The sequence below is a fragment of the Phascolarctos cinereus genome, unplaced genomic scaffold (assembly GCF_003287225.1).
Source record: "Phascolarctos cinereus isolate Bilbo 61053 unplaced genomic scaffold, phaCin_HiC Scaffold_2;HRSCAF=192, whole genome shotgun sequence".
Lineage (NCBI taxonomy): Eukaryota > Metazoa > Chordata > Mammalia > Diprotodontia > Phascolarctidae > Phascolarctos > Phascolarctos cinereus.
The window spans coordinates 349,927,266-349,941,506 of NW_027555625.1; the positions used below are offsets into that span (position 1 = coordinate 349,927,266).

Genomic DNA, 14,241 nt, shown 5'->3' on the forward strand with positions numbered 1-14,241 from the left:
GCATGAATCACAAGGCCTCTGTGTCATACCAATAGCAATGACAAAAAAATCACAAATCTGCATCTACAGGAAAACAGTATCAGCAAGAGCTTGGCATTCTTCCTTGCACAGGTGACATGAATCCAGAACCACAGAAATTCAAGGGACCGAAAAATCACCTACTTTGACATATACCTGAAAAATCTCCTTGCTGTAGCATCCCCAATAAGTAGTCATCAAGTCTTTGTTGATGACCTCCAGTGTGTATGTGAGGGTGGGATGGGGGGAAGAGTCCACTTCCTCCTGAGGGAGTCCATTCTACTTTTGGATAGCTTTAATTCTTAGGAACTTTGTTCTTCTGTCCAGCTTCGACCTGCCTGCCTCTCTGAAACATCTAATTATTGCTTGGAGCTATGTTTTCAGGAAAGAAGGAAGGGACAGAGGCAAGGAAGGAGGGAAGAAAAGAAGGGAGGGAGGGAGAGAGGAAAGAAGAAGACAAGTATTTATTAAGTACCTATACTATGAGCACAATTAGGGTTATGATCTCATTTGATCCATACAACAAATCTGGGAAGTAAGTATTAGTACTTATCATCTCCATTTGTTGAAGAAACTGAAGTAGGCAGAGGCTAAGTGACTTGCCAGGGTCACACAGCTAATAAGTGTCTGAGGCCAAATTTGAACTCAGGTCTTCCAGATGCCAGGCCCTGCATTCTATCCACTGTGCCACCTAGTTGCCTTCTGGGGCTGAGCAAAACATCCCCCTTTCACATGCTAGCCCTTCAAACAACTGAAAATGGTTATCACTCTTTGCCCCTCCCCACCTCTACCCCCCACTTTTCTCTAAGATAAACATCCCAAGTTTTTTCACTGATCCTCACGTGACCTGGTCTCTAGTCCCTTCACCATCTGCTTGGTTATTTTTCTTTGGATGGATTCCATTTTGTGAACGTCTTTTCTAAGATGTGGTGCTTACAACCACAAAACACTCTAGATGTGATATCAACATGTCAAATTAAGTCCCATTCCTACGAATTCTGTCTCCTGAGCTACAGTATGAGCCCCCAGAGTATAAAGACTGTCTCTCACAATAGAGCAGAGGACAGGATTGAGCACATGCCTTTCAACACAGACTAAGATCAAGCTTTTTTGAGGCAGTTGGGGTTAAGTGACATGCCCAGAATCACACAGCTAGTAAGTATCATGTGTCTGAGGCCATGTCTGAACTCAGGTCCTCCTGACTCCAGGGCCAGTGCTCTATCCACTGTGCCACCTAGCTGCCCCTGAGATCAAGCTTTTAAACGAGTATCTATTATGTACCTATCCAGGCAAGAACTGGAGCCATCTCATACCAGCCGCTGAGAATTAATTGCTAAGTTTTCAGGGTGAGCATTCACATCTCAGAATGTTCAAATGCTACAAAAATGATTTATTGTTTTGTTGATTGTCTAGACTTAAGAAAGTGATGGAGAAAACATTAACAATTACGATTAAACTTAAATGTGTGTCAAGTGTTTTTGGGAGAGTAGTTATTAAATATTTACCAGTTGCTTGGAGGGCAGATGGAGAATGTAAAAACAGTTTCTTTCTACAATATATTTATGAGATCATGCAGTACAACCTAATCCATTTACATGTAGGGAAACTAAGGCCTAGGGAGGGAAAGGAGTTTGTCCAAGGTCATGAAGTTCTGAATGAGACTGTGTAAGTGAACTGCAAAGAACATTTTCCAGAGTAATTTTCATGACTTAGGACAATCCTTTAGGTTAGATTAGCCGTCCTTCAGATTAATCAAATTAAGAAGAACCCAAGGCCAAGAAAAGGGAGTGCCTACCAAGGAAGAATTATCATTTGTAATTCTTTCCCATGGATGCTTGTGGTTCACTTGGATGTTCCTTAAGTAGGTCAGAACACAGTTCTTAGGGGTGTGCAAATCGGGTGGAACACAGGCCTTCACACCTGTCGTCACTCAGTGAGAGATTTCAGATGATTGCGTTATTGAATCAGGCTAATGTGGCCTCAGAACCCACTGCAGGGATGTCTGGTTTGGGAAGGGTGGGCGAGATGTACACTTGGACCCTCAAAAAGCTGCATAAAGACCCCAACCGTTAGCGTTAGGAAGAGAGAAGCAAACACAAGCAAGCACACCATATCATTTCCTTAGATTCTATCAATCCCTGTGAGACTAGCTATTAGTAAAAGAAAATAAAACCATGTATTAAGAAAACACAAATGCCAGTAGGTGTCCATCTGATATTTTTGATATTGCAGGCATTATTGATGGGCCATGACACCAATTTCAATTGTAATGCACCATGGGTTGGGTGTTCTTGGGGCAATGAGATTTATCAGCTCCTTTGGGAACAGACCCTAATATTGTCAAAGGGGAATAGTAAAGTCAATAGATGACAAAGGTGAGCACAAAACTATCTAGAAAAGTCCAACTTTCAAAGAGTTCCAAGAAAAGATATATAAGATCCTAACACTCTAAAAGTCTGTGGGGGACATCGGCCCAGGATGGATAGGATACTTTCAAAAATAGAATCCTAGGGGGGCAGCTAGGTGGCAGAGTGGATAGAGCACTGGTCCTGGAGTCAGTAGGAACTAAGTTCAAATCTGGCCTCAGACACATAAAAATAGCTGTGTGACTCTGGGCAAGTCACTTAACCCCAACTGCCTCACAACAAAAACAAACACAGAAAATGGAATCCTGAAGACATAAAAAGAAACTACTTTGATGAGGAGGGAAAGGGGGGGTGGTCTAAAGAAACCAATGCAGATACATCAGAAATCAGTACTTAAGTTAGATTTTTTTAAGTGGAAGGCTGAGAAGGTGAGACACATGTACATACCTTGTATTGAGGAAAAATTGAGTTCCAGTCTTAACAAATACTGACTGTGTGACTGAGCAAGCTTACTAAGGCTGCTTTCTAAGTCTATAAATTGCAGAAAAGTTGCTGACCTGCATTGGTATAGTGAGTTTCCTCACCTAGGAATTTTCTATACTAATGAAATCACAGGCCCAGCCTCTATACCCTTTAGACAGTGTCTGACAAGCCTTTTTACATTTCCACATTAATGGAAGAGAGGAACAGGCAAGGCAAAGCTCTGGCATATATTGCCATCTCCCCCGAGTGGCCAAGTACAAAACGGTCAGCTGCAGGTTGCCAAGAGGCACATCACTGAGGTAGACGGCTGTACTCAACAGATTTTTCACCATTTATTCAGCAAAATTTAGTAAAGACCTACCATGTTCAGAGGTCTGTGCTAGGAGCTGGGGGAGAGAGCAAGATTAAATAAGCATAGTCTTGGTCCTTATGAAGTTCACAATCTAGTAAGGGGGTAGGGATAAATACCAAAATGTAGCATGTGATAAATTTTACATTAATTTTAAGTGAGATCTAGACAAAGTGCCATTGCAATTCTAAGGGGAGGGGGAGTCCTAGAGGGAGAAGAGGAAAATTGAAGGAGGTCATGTGTGATGACTTCAATATTCTCTGTAAAAGCAGGAGGCTAGCTTATCTGCTGAGACTGATGACTGTAAAGGCAGAATGGAGAACTTTGAATAGCTTGTACAGAGAGAGTCAAGAGCTCATTTAAAGGATTTCCATGTAGTAGTATCACTCCAGTTGATGTTGGATAGTGTAAATTTAAGGTGGACCAGTCAGCACAACTGAGTCATATCCTCCTAGAGCAGAGGTTCGTGTGTGTGTGTGTGTGTGTGTGTGTGTGTGTGTGTGTGTGTGTGTGTGAGATAGACTTCTTTGGCAGTCTGGTGAAACCTATAGAGCATTTCTTAGAATAATGATTTTTTTAAAATTCACAATGGAAAAGCTAAATTTCAATTAGAAATTATTAAAAATAAAGACCCAGGCATAGAACTTCTCTTTTAGAGCATTCAGTCTTTTGGAAGGAAGGGAGAGTAGGACTTATCCAAAGCTGAGGGCTATCAAAACAGAAATGGTAAAAGTCAATGGGGCAAGAGATTCAGATGTGAAAGAGGGGGAATTACTGATGTGTCAGACCATAGTGGTCAAGAACAGGCAGGAAGGATCATAGATAAATAGCTAAAAGGGACCTCAGAAGTCACTTAGTTGAACTCTCTCATTTTACACACAAGGAAAATAATAATACAGGCATACCTCATTTGTGGCAACTCTGAGTCAAACAAGTGTACCAGTGTCATTTTTCCAACAGCATGTGCTCACATTGTGTCTCTGTATCACACTTCGGTAATGCTTGCAACATTTCAATTTTTTTCTTTATTATTCTATTATACAATATATATTAGAATATAATAGAATATAATATATTCTATTCTATTATATATATTATAACAGATATTATTATATCTGTTACGGTAGCCTGTGATCAGTGATCTTTGATGTTTCTATTGTAATTATTTTGGGGTGCCATGAACGGTGCCTGTATAAGATAGGGAAGTTAATTAATGAATGTTGTGTATGTTCTGACTGCTCCACCAAACAGCTGTTCCCCCATCTCTCTCCCTCTCCTTGGTCCTCCGTGTTCCCTGAGACACAACAATATTGAGGAATATCACATAAACTTAGTTGAGAAAGGAGTGGCAGGGCTTCAGAAGATTGACTCCAATTCTGAAAGAAGTTCTATTGTGGGTAAAATGCTATCAAACAGTATTACACGCTACAGAGAAATATTCCATGAAAGGAAGAGTCAATTGATGTGTCAAACTTCATTGTTGTGTTATTTTAAGAAATTGCCGCAGCCACTCTTCAGCAACCACCAACCACCCTGATCAGTCAGCAGCCATCAAATTTGAAGCAAGACCCTCCACCAGCAAAAAGATTACAACTCGATGAAGGCTTAGATGATAGCTTTTTTTTTTTAGCAATAAAGTATTTTTAATTAAGGTATGTACATTGTTTTTTAGACATAATACTATTGCATACTTAATACTCTACAGAATAGTGTAAACATAACTTTAATATGTACTGGGAAACAAAAAAAATTTGTGACTCACTTTATTTCTATATTTGCTTAATTGTGGTGATCTGGAACTGAACCCACAAATCTCCAAGGTGTGCCTGTAATAATAATACCTAGCATTTATATAATGCCTTAGGGTTTGCAACATGTTTTTCACAACAACCCTGGGAGATAGGTATTATTTTTATTATTATCCCCATCATACAAATAAGGAAACTGAGTCAAATGGAAGGTAAGTGACTTACCCAGGGTCACATAATAACTATATGAGGCCAGATTTGAATTCTTATCTTCCAATCTCTTAACCTAGCTGCTTCAGAGCCAGATAGGTTAAGAGGCTTACCCACGGTCACTTAGGCAGAATTTGAACCCAGAGGCAATGTTTTTTCCACTGGAGCACACTGCCGCTGTATAGGAAAGTGAGATCAGAACAGGGTTGTTTGGGAGAAGAGGAAAGATTCAAAGGATCAAAGGTCATGATGAGGGTGAAGAACAGGTATGGAAAGAATAAAGGCATGAGAGAGAAGGAGGCATAGAGAAGTAACATCTGAGGAAGCAGTACAACATCTTGGAAGATCTGAGTAAAGGTGGTGTCTAAAGTAAGATCTCCTTAGTGGGAGATTGCTGCTGCTGCTTGCTGTTTGTCCTTCTTCTCGAAGAGGACCGTGGCATCAGGAAATTGATGCCATGACTTGCAAGTGAATTGGATTTAAGTGAGGGAAGGCTGTGCTAAGTCATCAGCCTCACTTTCTTCTCGGAAGCCATCTGGGTCAGATATAGATTAGGACAACTGGAGAAGGCCCCCTAGAGGGAGGTACAGATAGAGGTCATAGGAACTGAGCACTCTGAAGGAGTGTAAGGATGGTGTTAAAAAGGTCATTGATTTGGAAACTTAAGTCAGAGCAATGACAAATGTTGGGGATTAGAATTGACCTTTAGTCAATTATAAAATTTTAAAAGAAGGAAAGTGACTAAGAGGTCTGTAGACAAGGTTGACCTGGAGCCAGCTCAAATTGATTGGTAAGTTTTCAGTGTGAGCATTTACACTTCAAAATCAGCAAATGCTACAAAGAAGACTTGATTTATTATTTTGTCGATGGTCTAGTCTTAATAAACTAATGGATAAAATATTAAAAATACATATTAAATTTAAAAGTACAAGGAGTACATATTTTCCCCCCGGGTAGGTGATTGTTAAACTTCACCACTGTCTGTACATGGCAATAGAAAAGGATCTTTTAAGTGTCTGCCTTCTGTTTTGTTTATACTACTAATTTGCAAAGTTTTTGGGGAAAGCTTTTGCTAAGCAGACGTAAACTTTATTTCAGCTCTCTTTGTGACCACAGGTCCTAAATAGAGGTTGCTGAGAGTAATCTCATAGGAAATCTCTCTAATCAGACAGGAAGATCAGACTCATAACTCTAGAGTTCAGTTGAAGTCTCAGGCAAGACCAGTCAACCAAACTCTTCACTTCACTTTAGAGCCAAAGTGTGTTATCTCCCAAAATCTTTTTCTGTTTCTGAAAATCCTGCCTATCTCCCCCCAACCCCCCACTTCAGATAACTCAGCTTTCTACAGAAAAATCACTTTCCTTGAAGCAATCTATGGAGGTAAAGAGGTACAGAGCTATGAAATGTGTTTAACTCAGTGCAGATCAAATCCCTTTACACTTGAATATACTACAAGGAAAATTCCTAAGTTGCCAGAGATTGTCACATTATCGAGTACTAATTCACTAGTTCAACATCGATTGAGCTGATTGAAGGTGCCCTCCCACCTCAGCCAGCACAGTATCCTAGGCTTTGTGGTAACAACAACAAACATCGACATTTTTGTACTGTCTTGCCCATGGTCAGACAGTTAGTGGATAGTAGAGGCTGGATTCAAAACCAGGTCTCTTCTAACTACCTTTTAACCCGTGCAGGACTTCCTTTCACAGTCTGTGTGATGAGGGATGGCATCATCCAATTTTTACTCAAATATTTTAATTGCCTGGGAGCTCACTGTTTCACAACAAGTGTGGCCATCTTATTCAGCACCCAGCACATACCTATGATCACTTCTGAAGCCTCCCTGACAAGGGTCCTCCGGTCTCTGCTTGAATTCTTGAATTCTAGTGATGCCTCATCCTTCATCAGGCAAAATCCTTCTGGAATTTCTCTAGTAACATATTGAGTCCATGAGACTCTATCCTACAATGGAAACTCACATTTAGGCTGTGGGCAAGTACCAATAAAAGGCACTTTAGAGGAAAAAGTGTTGTTTAGTTCTCTCACTCTGTCCCTAAAGGCCCAATGGTAATGTGAATAGAAGCTGAAAGGAGACAAATTTGGGCTTGAGGTGCAGAAGAATACCCCCAACCAAGGTGGAATGGGATGTCCCAGGAGGTAGTGGGCTCTCCTACTATTGATCTTCAAGCATAAGGCGGATGAATACAGTTATCCCTTTCACATCAAGGCTTTCCCCATTGTGATTTAGATATAGCGTGGGTTGGCATAAGAAATTACATGGGAATTTTGGGGAGTTTTGCAGAAGCCATAGATGACACTTGACATAGAGACTGTCAGCAAATCCTTAATCTAAATTTTACTATAAGGTACTGTAAACACCCCATAAAAGAAAAAGGAATAAAAAAACAACTCAGACTTCTTCTCTGGTACCCACAGAGGGCCAAAAAATTTTATGCAGATTTTCCTGGTTGCGGGAGCGCCATGCTGCTAACCCCCACAATGTGGAAGGGATAACTGTACTTGTAGGGTATGTCCGCAGAGCAGAGGCATCAAATATGTAGCATATCTCCAACAGAACCGAAGTAACATACAATTGGGAAATACTTAACAAAATAAATAAAAATACAACAGAACATAGATAATATAAATATTTGGTTTTCTAAGAGATCCTTCTATTAGGATTTAGTGGCCCTGGGTCTTTTTGAGTTTGACATCACACTGGTCTAGAGCACATTCTTTTTCAGGCATAGAGTAGAAGCCCTCTGATATCCCTTCCATCTCTGAAATTCTCTGGTTCTCATATAATGTCTCTGAAGTGCTCTAAGGCTATCTGTCTAAATTCCACTGAAAACTGGGAGTAAGCCTCAAACAACTGGTCCTTCTAAGATAAGGTAGGAAAATAAAAACCTCATCTTTGATTTTGAAATAATTCCTTTACTGACAGGGAAACTCTCCCTATTATTTAATATTGGCTATCTGTGTCATGAATTACACAGTTGCTGCTGCTGATTAGAACAAAATAAAGTACCAATAATGCCCCAGACACCATTTATAAATATAAGGAATTTAAATAGCATAATAGATTAATCTCAATTAGGTGATGAAAATATTTACAATCAGATGGAATGTGAGTGAACAAACTATTTTTTTTTTTAGGAAATGGGAGTTAAGTGACTTGCCCAGGCTCACCCAGCTAGTATGTGTCAAATGTTTGGCCTGAGGCCACATTTGAATTCAGGTCTTCCAGACTTCAAGGCTAGTGCTCTATCCAATGCGCCACCTAGCCACCCCCTGAACAAACTATTCTTGATCAAGGCCTGTTCTGGACACCGTGGGAGTATAAGAAAGAAGACCTGCCCTCCAAGAGCTCACAATCCATCCAGGGAGATGGGAGGCACAGGTTTGAAACAACTGGGGAATAATGAGAACGTATCTACAAGTGCCGCCTCTGGCCATACGCACAAACAAAATCTGAGTAGACGCAGATAGAAGGAATAATCAGAATAGGATGAATTCAATCTGGGAAAGATTCTTTCATAGGGTAAATTTGTGAGTCGGTTCCTGACAAAGTGGATGGATGTGGCTTGTTGGAAGACCACTTCAAGAGAGAGAATGACCGGAAGGCCATTCCACAATGCTCCTCTCACACGCTGGATTCCTAGCACTGTCCATTTCTTCTTATTCTCTCTCATCCCTCTACATTGGCTCAGGCTGTTCCCATGCCTGAAATGCACTCTCTCCTCATCTCCACCAGTTTAACTCCTTCTCCTTCTTCAGTGCTAGCTCAGGTGCCACTTCCTCCAAGAATCTTTCCCTGATCTGAGTTAAAAATGTTCTGTTTCCTCCCATATGCTTTCTTTGCCCCTACTGTATTCAACATGGAATGCTTCAGTACTTGAATGATCCATGATTTTAGTCCATGTGGGTATTTATACCACCAAAGTAGACCATGACTCCTTTATGACTCAGTAGACTCTTCTTGAGAACTGGTACAGCTAAAAAAACCTCATCATTGTAGCTGAGCCAGGCAGCTCTTTCCTGATCCTTAGGCAAGAGGTCAGCCTCAGGCATACAGTCCATTCCTGTTCTTGACTTGAAGCCTTTCTACTTTGCTAGAACCTCTCAGAGCATTTGTTCTTTGGCATAATCTTGGAGAAGTCAGGGTTACCTTCAAGCTACAATGAGGCTCTTGAGGATGATTTGGATGCCAGAATACTCTATCTACCTTGTATGATACTTAATTGTGTACATCATACTCCTCCATTAGACTATGAGATCTATAAGATCCAAGGTTGTACTGTTCATCTTTGTGCCCCCAACGCCTGATATCCACAAGAGTTTAATAAATGCATGTTGAATTAAAGAAGGGAATGAATGTGGACAGGCACCATTGGAATGCAAATAAATTTAGTTGGTAGAGAGGTGCCAATTTAAAGAAAACCTGATATAACGACATCTGAATTTACAAAGAAGATAACATGGGTGTTGCTGGTCAAAGGCTTTCTTGTCCTTACAAAAGGACTCCTTTAAGATAGAGCTTCCTTAGAGTCTCACTCAAGAGTGTTTCCAGGTCACTGACTATCATCCTTGGGAAATGGATGAAAGGGATAAGGTAGGAGATGAAGAAAGAGAGAAATCCAACAGGAATCTAAAATTTTTAAAGTCACAACCCACTCTCTAATAAGATCTTGTAAGTCCGTGGGAAATCATGAGTGGATTCACACTTAAGTCAGCAGACCATTACACAAAGCAAAGCATGTCTGTAACTTTTCAAAAAGGCTATAACAGGCATTTTCAGTCACAAGCTTAAGAGCTTGTCCTGGCTCTTACTTTCACTTAAGGCTCACCAGGCCTGCCTTTAGGGACACATTTTGCCAATTAAAAAACTTCATATTCCAAGGTGGGAGGCAGTATCAGTCATTGGTAAGATAAGCATCATTACCATGAGGGACATATTCAAAGACATAAGTTTTTCCATTTCAGTACCTTCTCAGGGAGGCCTGAGACCCGGTACTCCATCCCTACCCCTCCAACTCCCCTCTTCCTTATGACTACCTTTGCTGGTCATAATTTTGCATAATGATAATGCTAGGATATAGAATGTTAGAAGTGGGAAGAATTTCAGTTATCATTTAGTCCAATCCTCTTATTTTACAGAAGAGGAATCTGAATCCTGGAAAGGAATTGGGACCTAGGAGGCCATATAGTAAAACCCATATTGGAGCACAGAAGCAAAATGAGGGTGAGGTAGTAAGAGCTTTATTCTATGATGCTGAAATTTAGAGAACTTTGATGGTGCTCTACTCCAGCAGGTAGAAAGGAACCAAGCTATTAACACATTTAAAGAGAATAGTTAAAATGGGAAGCTACCAGATGGTCTACTTCCTCCCCAGCTAGTCCCTACCCTGGTGCCTCCCTCTGGTGGTAGACACCTCAGTAGTAGGCCAGAGAAGAGAACTAAGGTTTGGACAGAATTGATAGTTACAGCTCTGCTGGGGCTGGAGTCAGGAAGACTCCATTTTCATAAGTTCAAATCTGGCCTCAGACACTTACTAGCTGTGTGACCCTGGGCAAATCACTTAACCCTGTTTGCCTCAGTTTCCTCAACTGTAAAATGAGCTAGAGAAGGAAATGACAAACTACTCCTGTATCTCTACCAAGAAAACCCCACAAGAGGTCACAAAGAGTCAGACACTGTGGAAACAACTGAACAACAACAACGCTAGAATCTCTTCTATAATATCCCTGAGCAGTGGTCACTCAGCCTCCACTTAAAGACCTCTAGTGTTAAGAAACAGTGTTAATTCTGTAAAGGCAACTCGTTCCACTTTTGTGGAAGTTTTTCTCTATGCCTAGCTGATCCTGCTGCCTCTTTCTATTACATACTATGTCCTCCATTTCAGGAGGAATAGAGCACACATTCCAAGAACCTGATATAGTAGAAACAGCCCTGGGCCCAGAGTCAGGAGTCCTGGCTTTGTACCCTGATTCTGTCATATACTTGCTGAATATGAACCAGGGGAAGTAACATTCCATTTCTGTGCTTCTGTTTCTTCCTGTAAAAATGAGGGGCTGAATTCTAGGATGTCTAAAGTCTATCTCTGACTCTTACAGTGGAGGTGGTGGATGAATGTGGGAGGGTGTCTTAGTTCAGGAGCAACTGTAGTTTAGAAAGGGATAGTTGCAGGCACCCAACTCCCCCATATAATCAATCTTTTATATTTTGCATTGAATCAAACAGTTGCTTTCCAGGGAGGAGAGTTCTATGTTATGGACCTAGTCCTGACCCAACAGACAGGCCACCTCTGCTCCCAGGTCAGTCTGGGTTTCCCCAGTCCTGAAAGTTTCAGCTGCTGCTCCTGCCGATAGGTAAAATTAGCACACTTGACGTCAGCAAGAAAATCCCTTCCAGCCTGCAAAGCCTATCTTCAGGGGCGAATGGGGGAGTGGGGAGATGGGGGTATTAAGAGAGATGAAGAGGAAGTGAGGAGGGGGAAGAAGGGAGATGAAAGAGAGGGCGATAGATGTGGGAATGGGAGAGCTGAAAAGGATGGGAGAGGGATTTGGGAGGGAGATGCGGGGGGAGATGGGAGGAGAGGGAGCGGGGAGAGGGAGAGAGAAGACGTGGGGAGGCTGGGGTGAATGAAAGACATGGAGCGGAGTAGTGAAGGGAGGAGGAAATTGTTGGGATAGGCTGTAAAGATAAAAGGGGTTTAGAAAAGGGGGTGGGAAGAGAAGGGGTGAGAGGCAAGGGAAGAGAATGGGGAAGGCCACTCTCTGTCCCCTCCCCCATTTCCGTGAACTGCACCTTCTTCTACAGACCCCTGCTTTCTGTGGGCACAGTTTCTCAATACTGGGAATGAAAGTGATGCAGCATCCCCAGGACCCGCAAGGGGAAGGAATACTGATTGGCCGCAGGGCTTTGAACGCCGCGACTTCTGGCACAAGGTCTCTTGCTCTCAGACCCATTGCCTACCCTCAGGCCCGGTATGGGGTGGCTTCCGAAAGACAGTAACCCGCCGTTAGGGCCAACCCTACCTCTGCAAGACAAAGACACCTCCCCACCCCCCTTCCCCCAGTGTCCTCCTTCCCTTCTCCGGCCAAGCGTGTTCATCTGCCGGGTAGGGACACGGTCCGAGAGCGGCTGGCGGGCGACGACTGAGGCTAGAAGAGATGCAGGCGCGTGACTAGAGCTCAGCCGAGGATGCTGGCCGGGAGTGTGGCAGGGGGGCGCGGGGCGCGGGGCCGGGGTCGCCCAGGGGAGCCGGGCGGGGGGAGGGATGCGCTTACCCACAAGCAGCCAGAGGGAGCCGCCGGACAGGAGGAAGAAGGTGAGCATGTTCGCCTGAGGTGACTGCAGCCCGGGCGGGCGCCCGGAGGAGGCAGGCGGGGCCGCAGCTGCGTGCACTGCGGACAAAGGAGAGCGAGGCGCTCGCGGCCTCTGCTGCGTCTCCCCAGCACCGGCTCCGCTCCTGGCGCTGCCTCCTATGTCTCCGCCGCCGCCGCCCGCAGCATCAGCGCCACCCTGGTTCCCGCAGCGGCCAAGCTATTTTTAGCTTTTTCCCTCCTCCTCCCCTCTGCTTCCTCATCACCCTCCCCCTCCTTCCTTGCTCCCTACCTTTCTCCCTCCTGCGGTCCAGAGTCCTCCTTACCCCCAGACTGCAAAGTCACATCGACTTGCGGGGGTGAGCTGAGGTGGTGCTCACCTTGACCGTCAGCCCACGTCTTGGCAAGCCCAGAGAAGAGAATGTTGGTGAACGTGGGGTGGGGTGGGGCCCAAGCCTCACTTTCTTGTAGCACCCTCTCAACCTCCTTCAGAGATCAGAGTGGGGAGGGGGTGGTTGGATATGCCTACAGGGTTCTTCGGTTTGGGCTACTAACTAAAGAGAAAATGGATCTTCAGCAAATCCACTCAACCAGACAGTTCTTAGTTCTGATATAAACGACAGGTATTTATTCGCTTCCATCAGGCTGGTGATGGTTCTGTGCGAGAATTAGGGCATCCTAGGAAATACAGATTGAGGTTCTTCCTTGTTAGGTTAATAAGAGGAACATTTCACATTTATATTTGTATTATAATCCCCATTTTACAGATAAGAAAACTGAGGCTAAGATGATAAAGTGGGCTTCCCATGATCACATAGCTAGTGCCAGAGACAGTTTGAATCCAGACCTATTGACCTGAGTCTAGTGTTCTTCCCATCATGCTAGGCTGCATCTCTAAAGATTTGCAGTCTGGCTTCTCCCATGACTCCATCCTAGTTCCAAATAGAACTTTCTTTTAGCTGCAACTTGGATTACTGAAAGTATTGAGCCATTTAAAGAACTGGTCTCCAGCCTGGTCCGGGTCTCATTCCCCGTTTTGCCACCATTTCATTAAATTCAACAAATATTCAGTTGAATTCACAAGGGTCACTTCCCCTTCCTGGTCCTCAGTTTTCCGATCTGTGAAAGAGGGTATCAGACTTCATAGTTCTTCCCAAATCTTATACTCTTTGGTCCTCAGAGGTAGGATTCCTATGTGTAACAATGGGTGTGTGTGTATATATATATATATACATATATATATATATATATATATACACATATATATGTATATATATATACATATATATGTATATATATACATATATGTGTATATACACACATATATACATATGTATATACATACACACATGCATATGTATGTATACATGCATATATACAATATGTTATATACATGCATACATACACACACATATAAATATCTTCCATAAATGAGAGAAGCAAGAAAAGAAGCCCTAGTTTTTAATAGTCAAGAAAAAAGGATCCACATTAATTTGCTCATCATAGCATCAGAAGAATTCATGGGTTGAGATCTGTGATTCTCCCCTTCAGGAAATTTAAGGTCAGAGAATGGAGAGTGGTACACATGCATGTATACAAGTCCTGAGAATCTTCTTCCAAGGCCCTTTTCAGATCCTTGGATTACATTTGCAGATCTTTCTCCTTCAGCTTGTATACTGAAGTGCCCTACTTGTTCCCGAGGTCCTGCTTTCTTCTTCCCAAGACTATTTGAATAAATTAT

The 14,241-nt window shown here is 42.7% G+C and overlaps 1 protein-coding gene across 3 annotated transcripts in view; it reads right to left on the reverse strand.

The window, feature by feature from the left end:
• ACSL6 (acyl-CoA synthetase long chain family member 6) overlaps positions 1–12,688 on the reverse strand; it is a 142,042-nt gene extending 129,354 nt beyond the window's left edge. For all 3 annotated transcript variants that reach the window (XM_020991154.2, XM_020991153.2, XM_020991160.2), the window contains exon 1: positions 12,465–12,688. In XM_020991154.2, coding sequence (XP_020846813.1) covers positions 12,465–12,513 — 49 coding nt within the window. In that variant the 5' untranslated portion in view covers positions 12,514–12,688. The remainder of the gene's footprint in view (positions 1–12,464) is intronic.
• Positions 12,689–14,241: the final 1,553 nt, after the last annotated feature.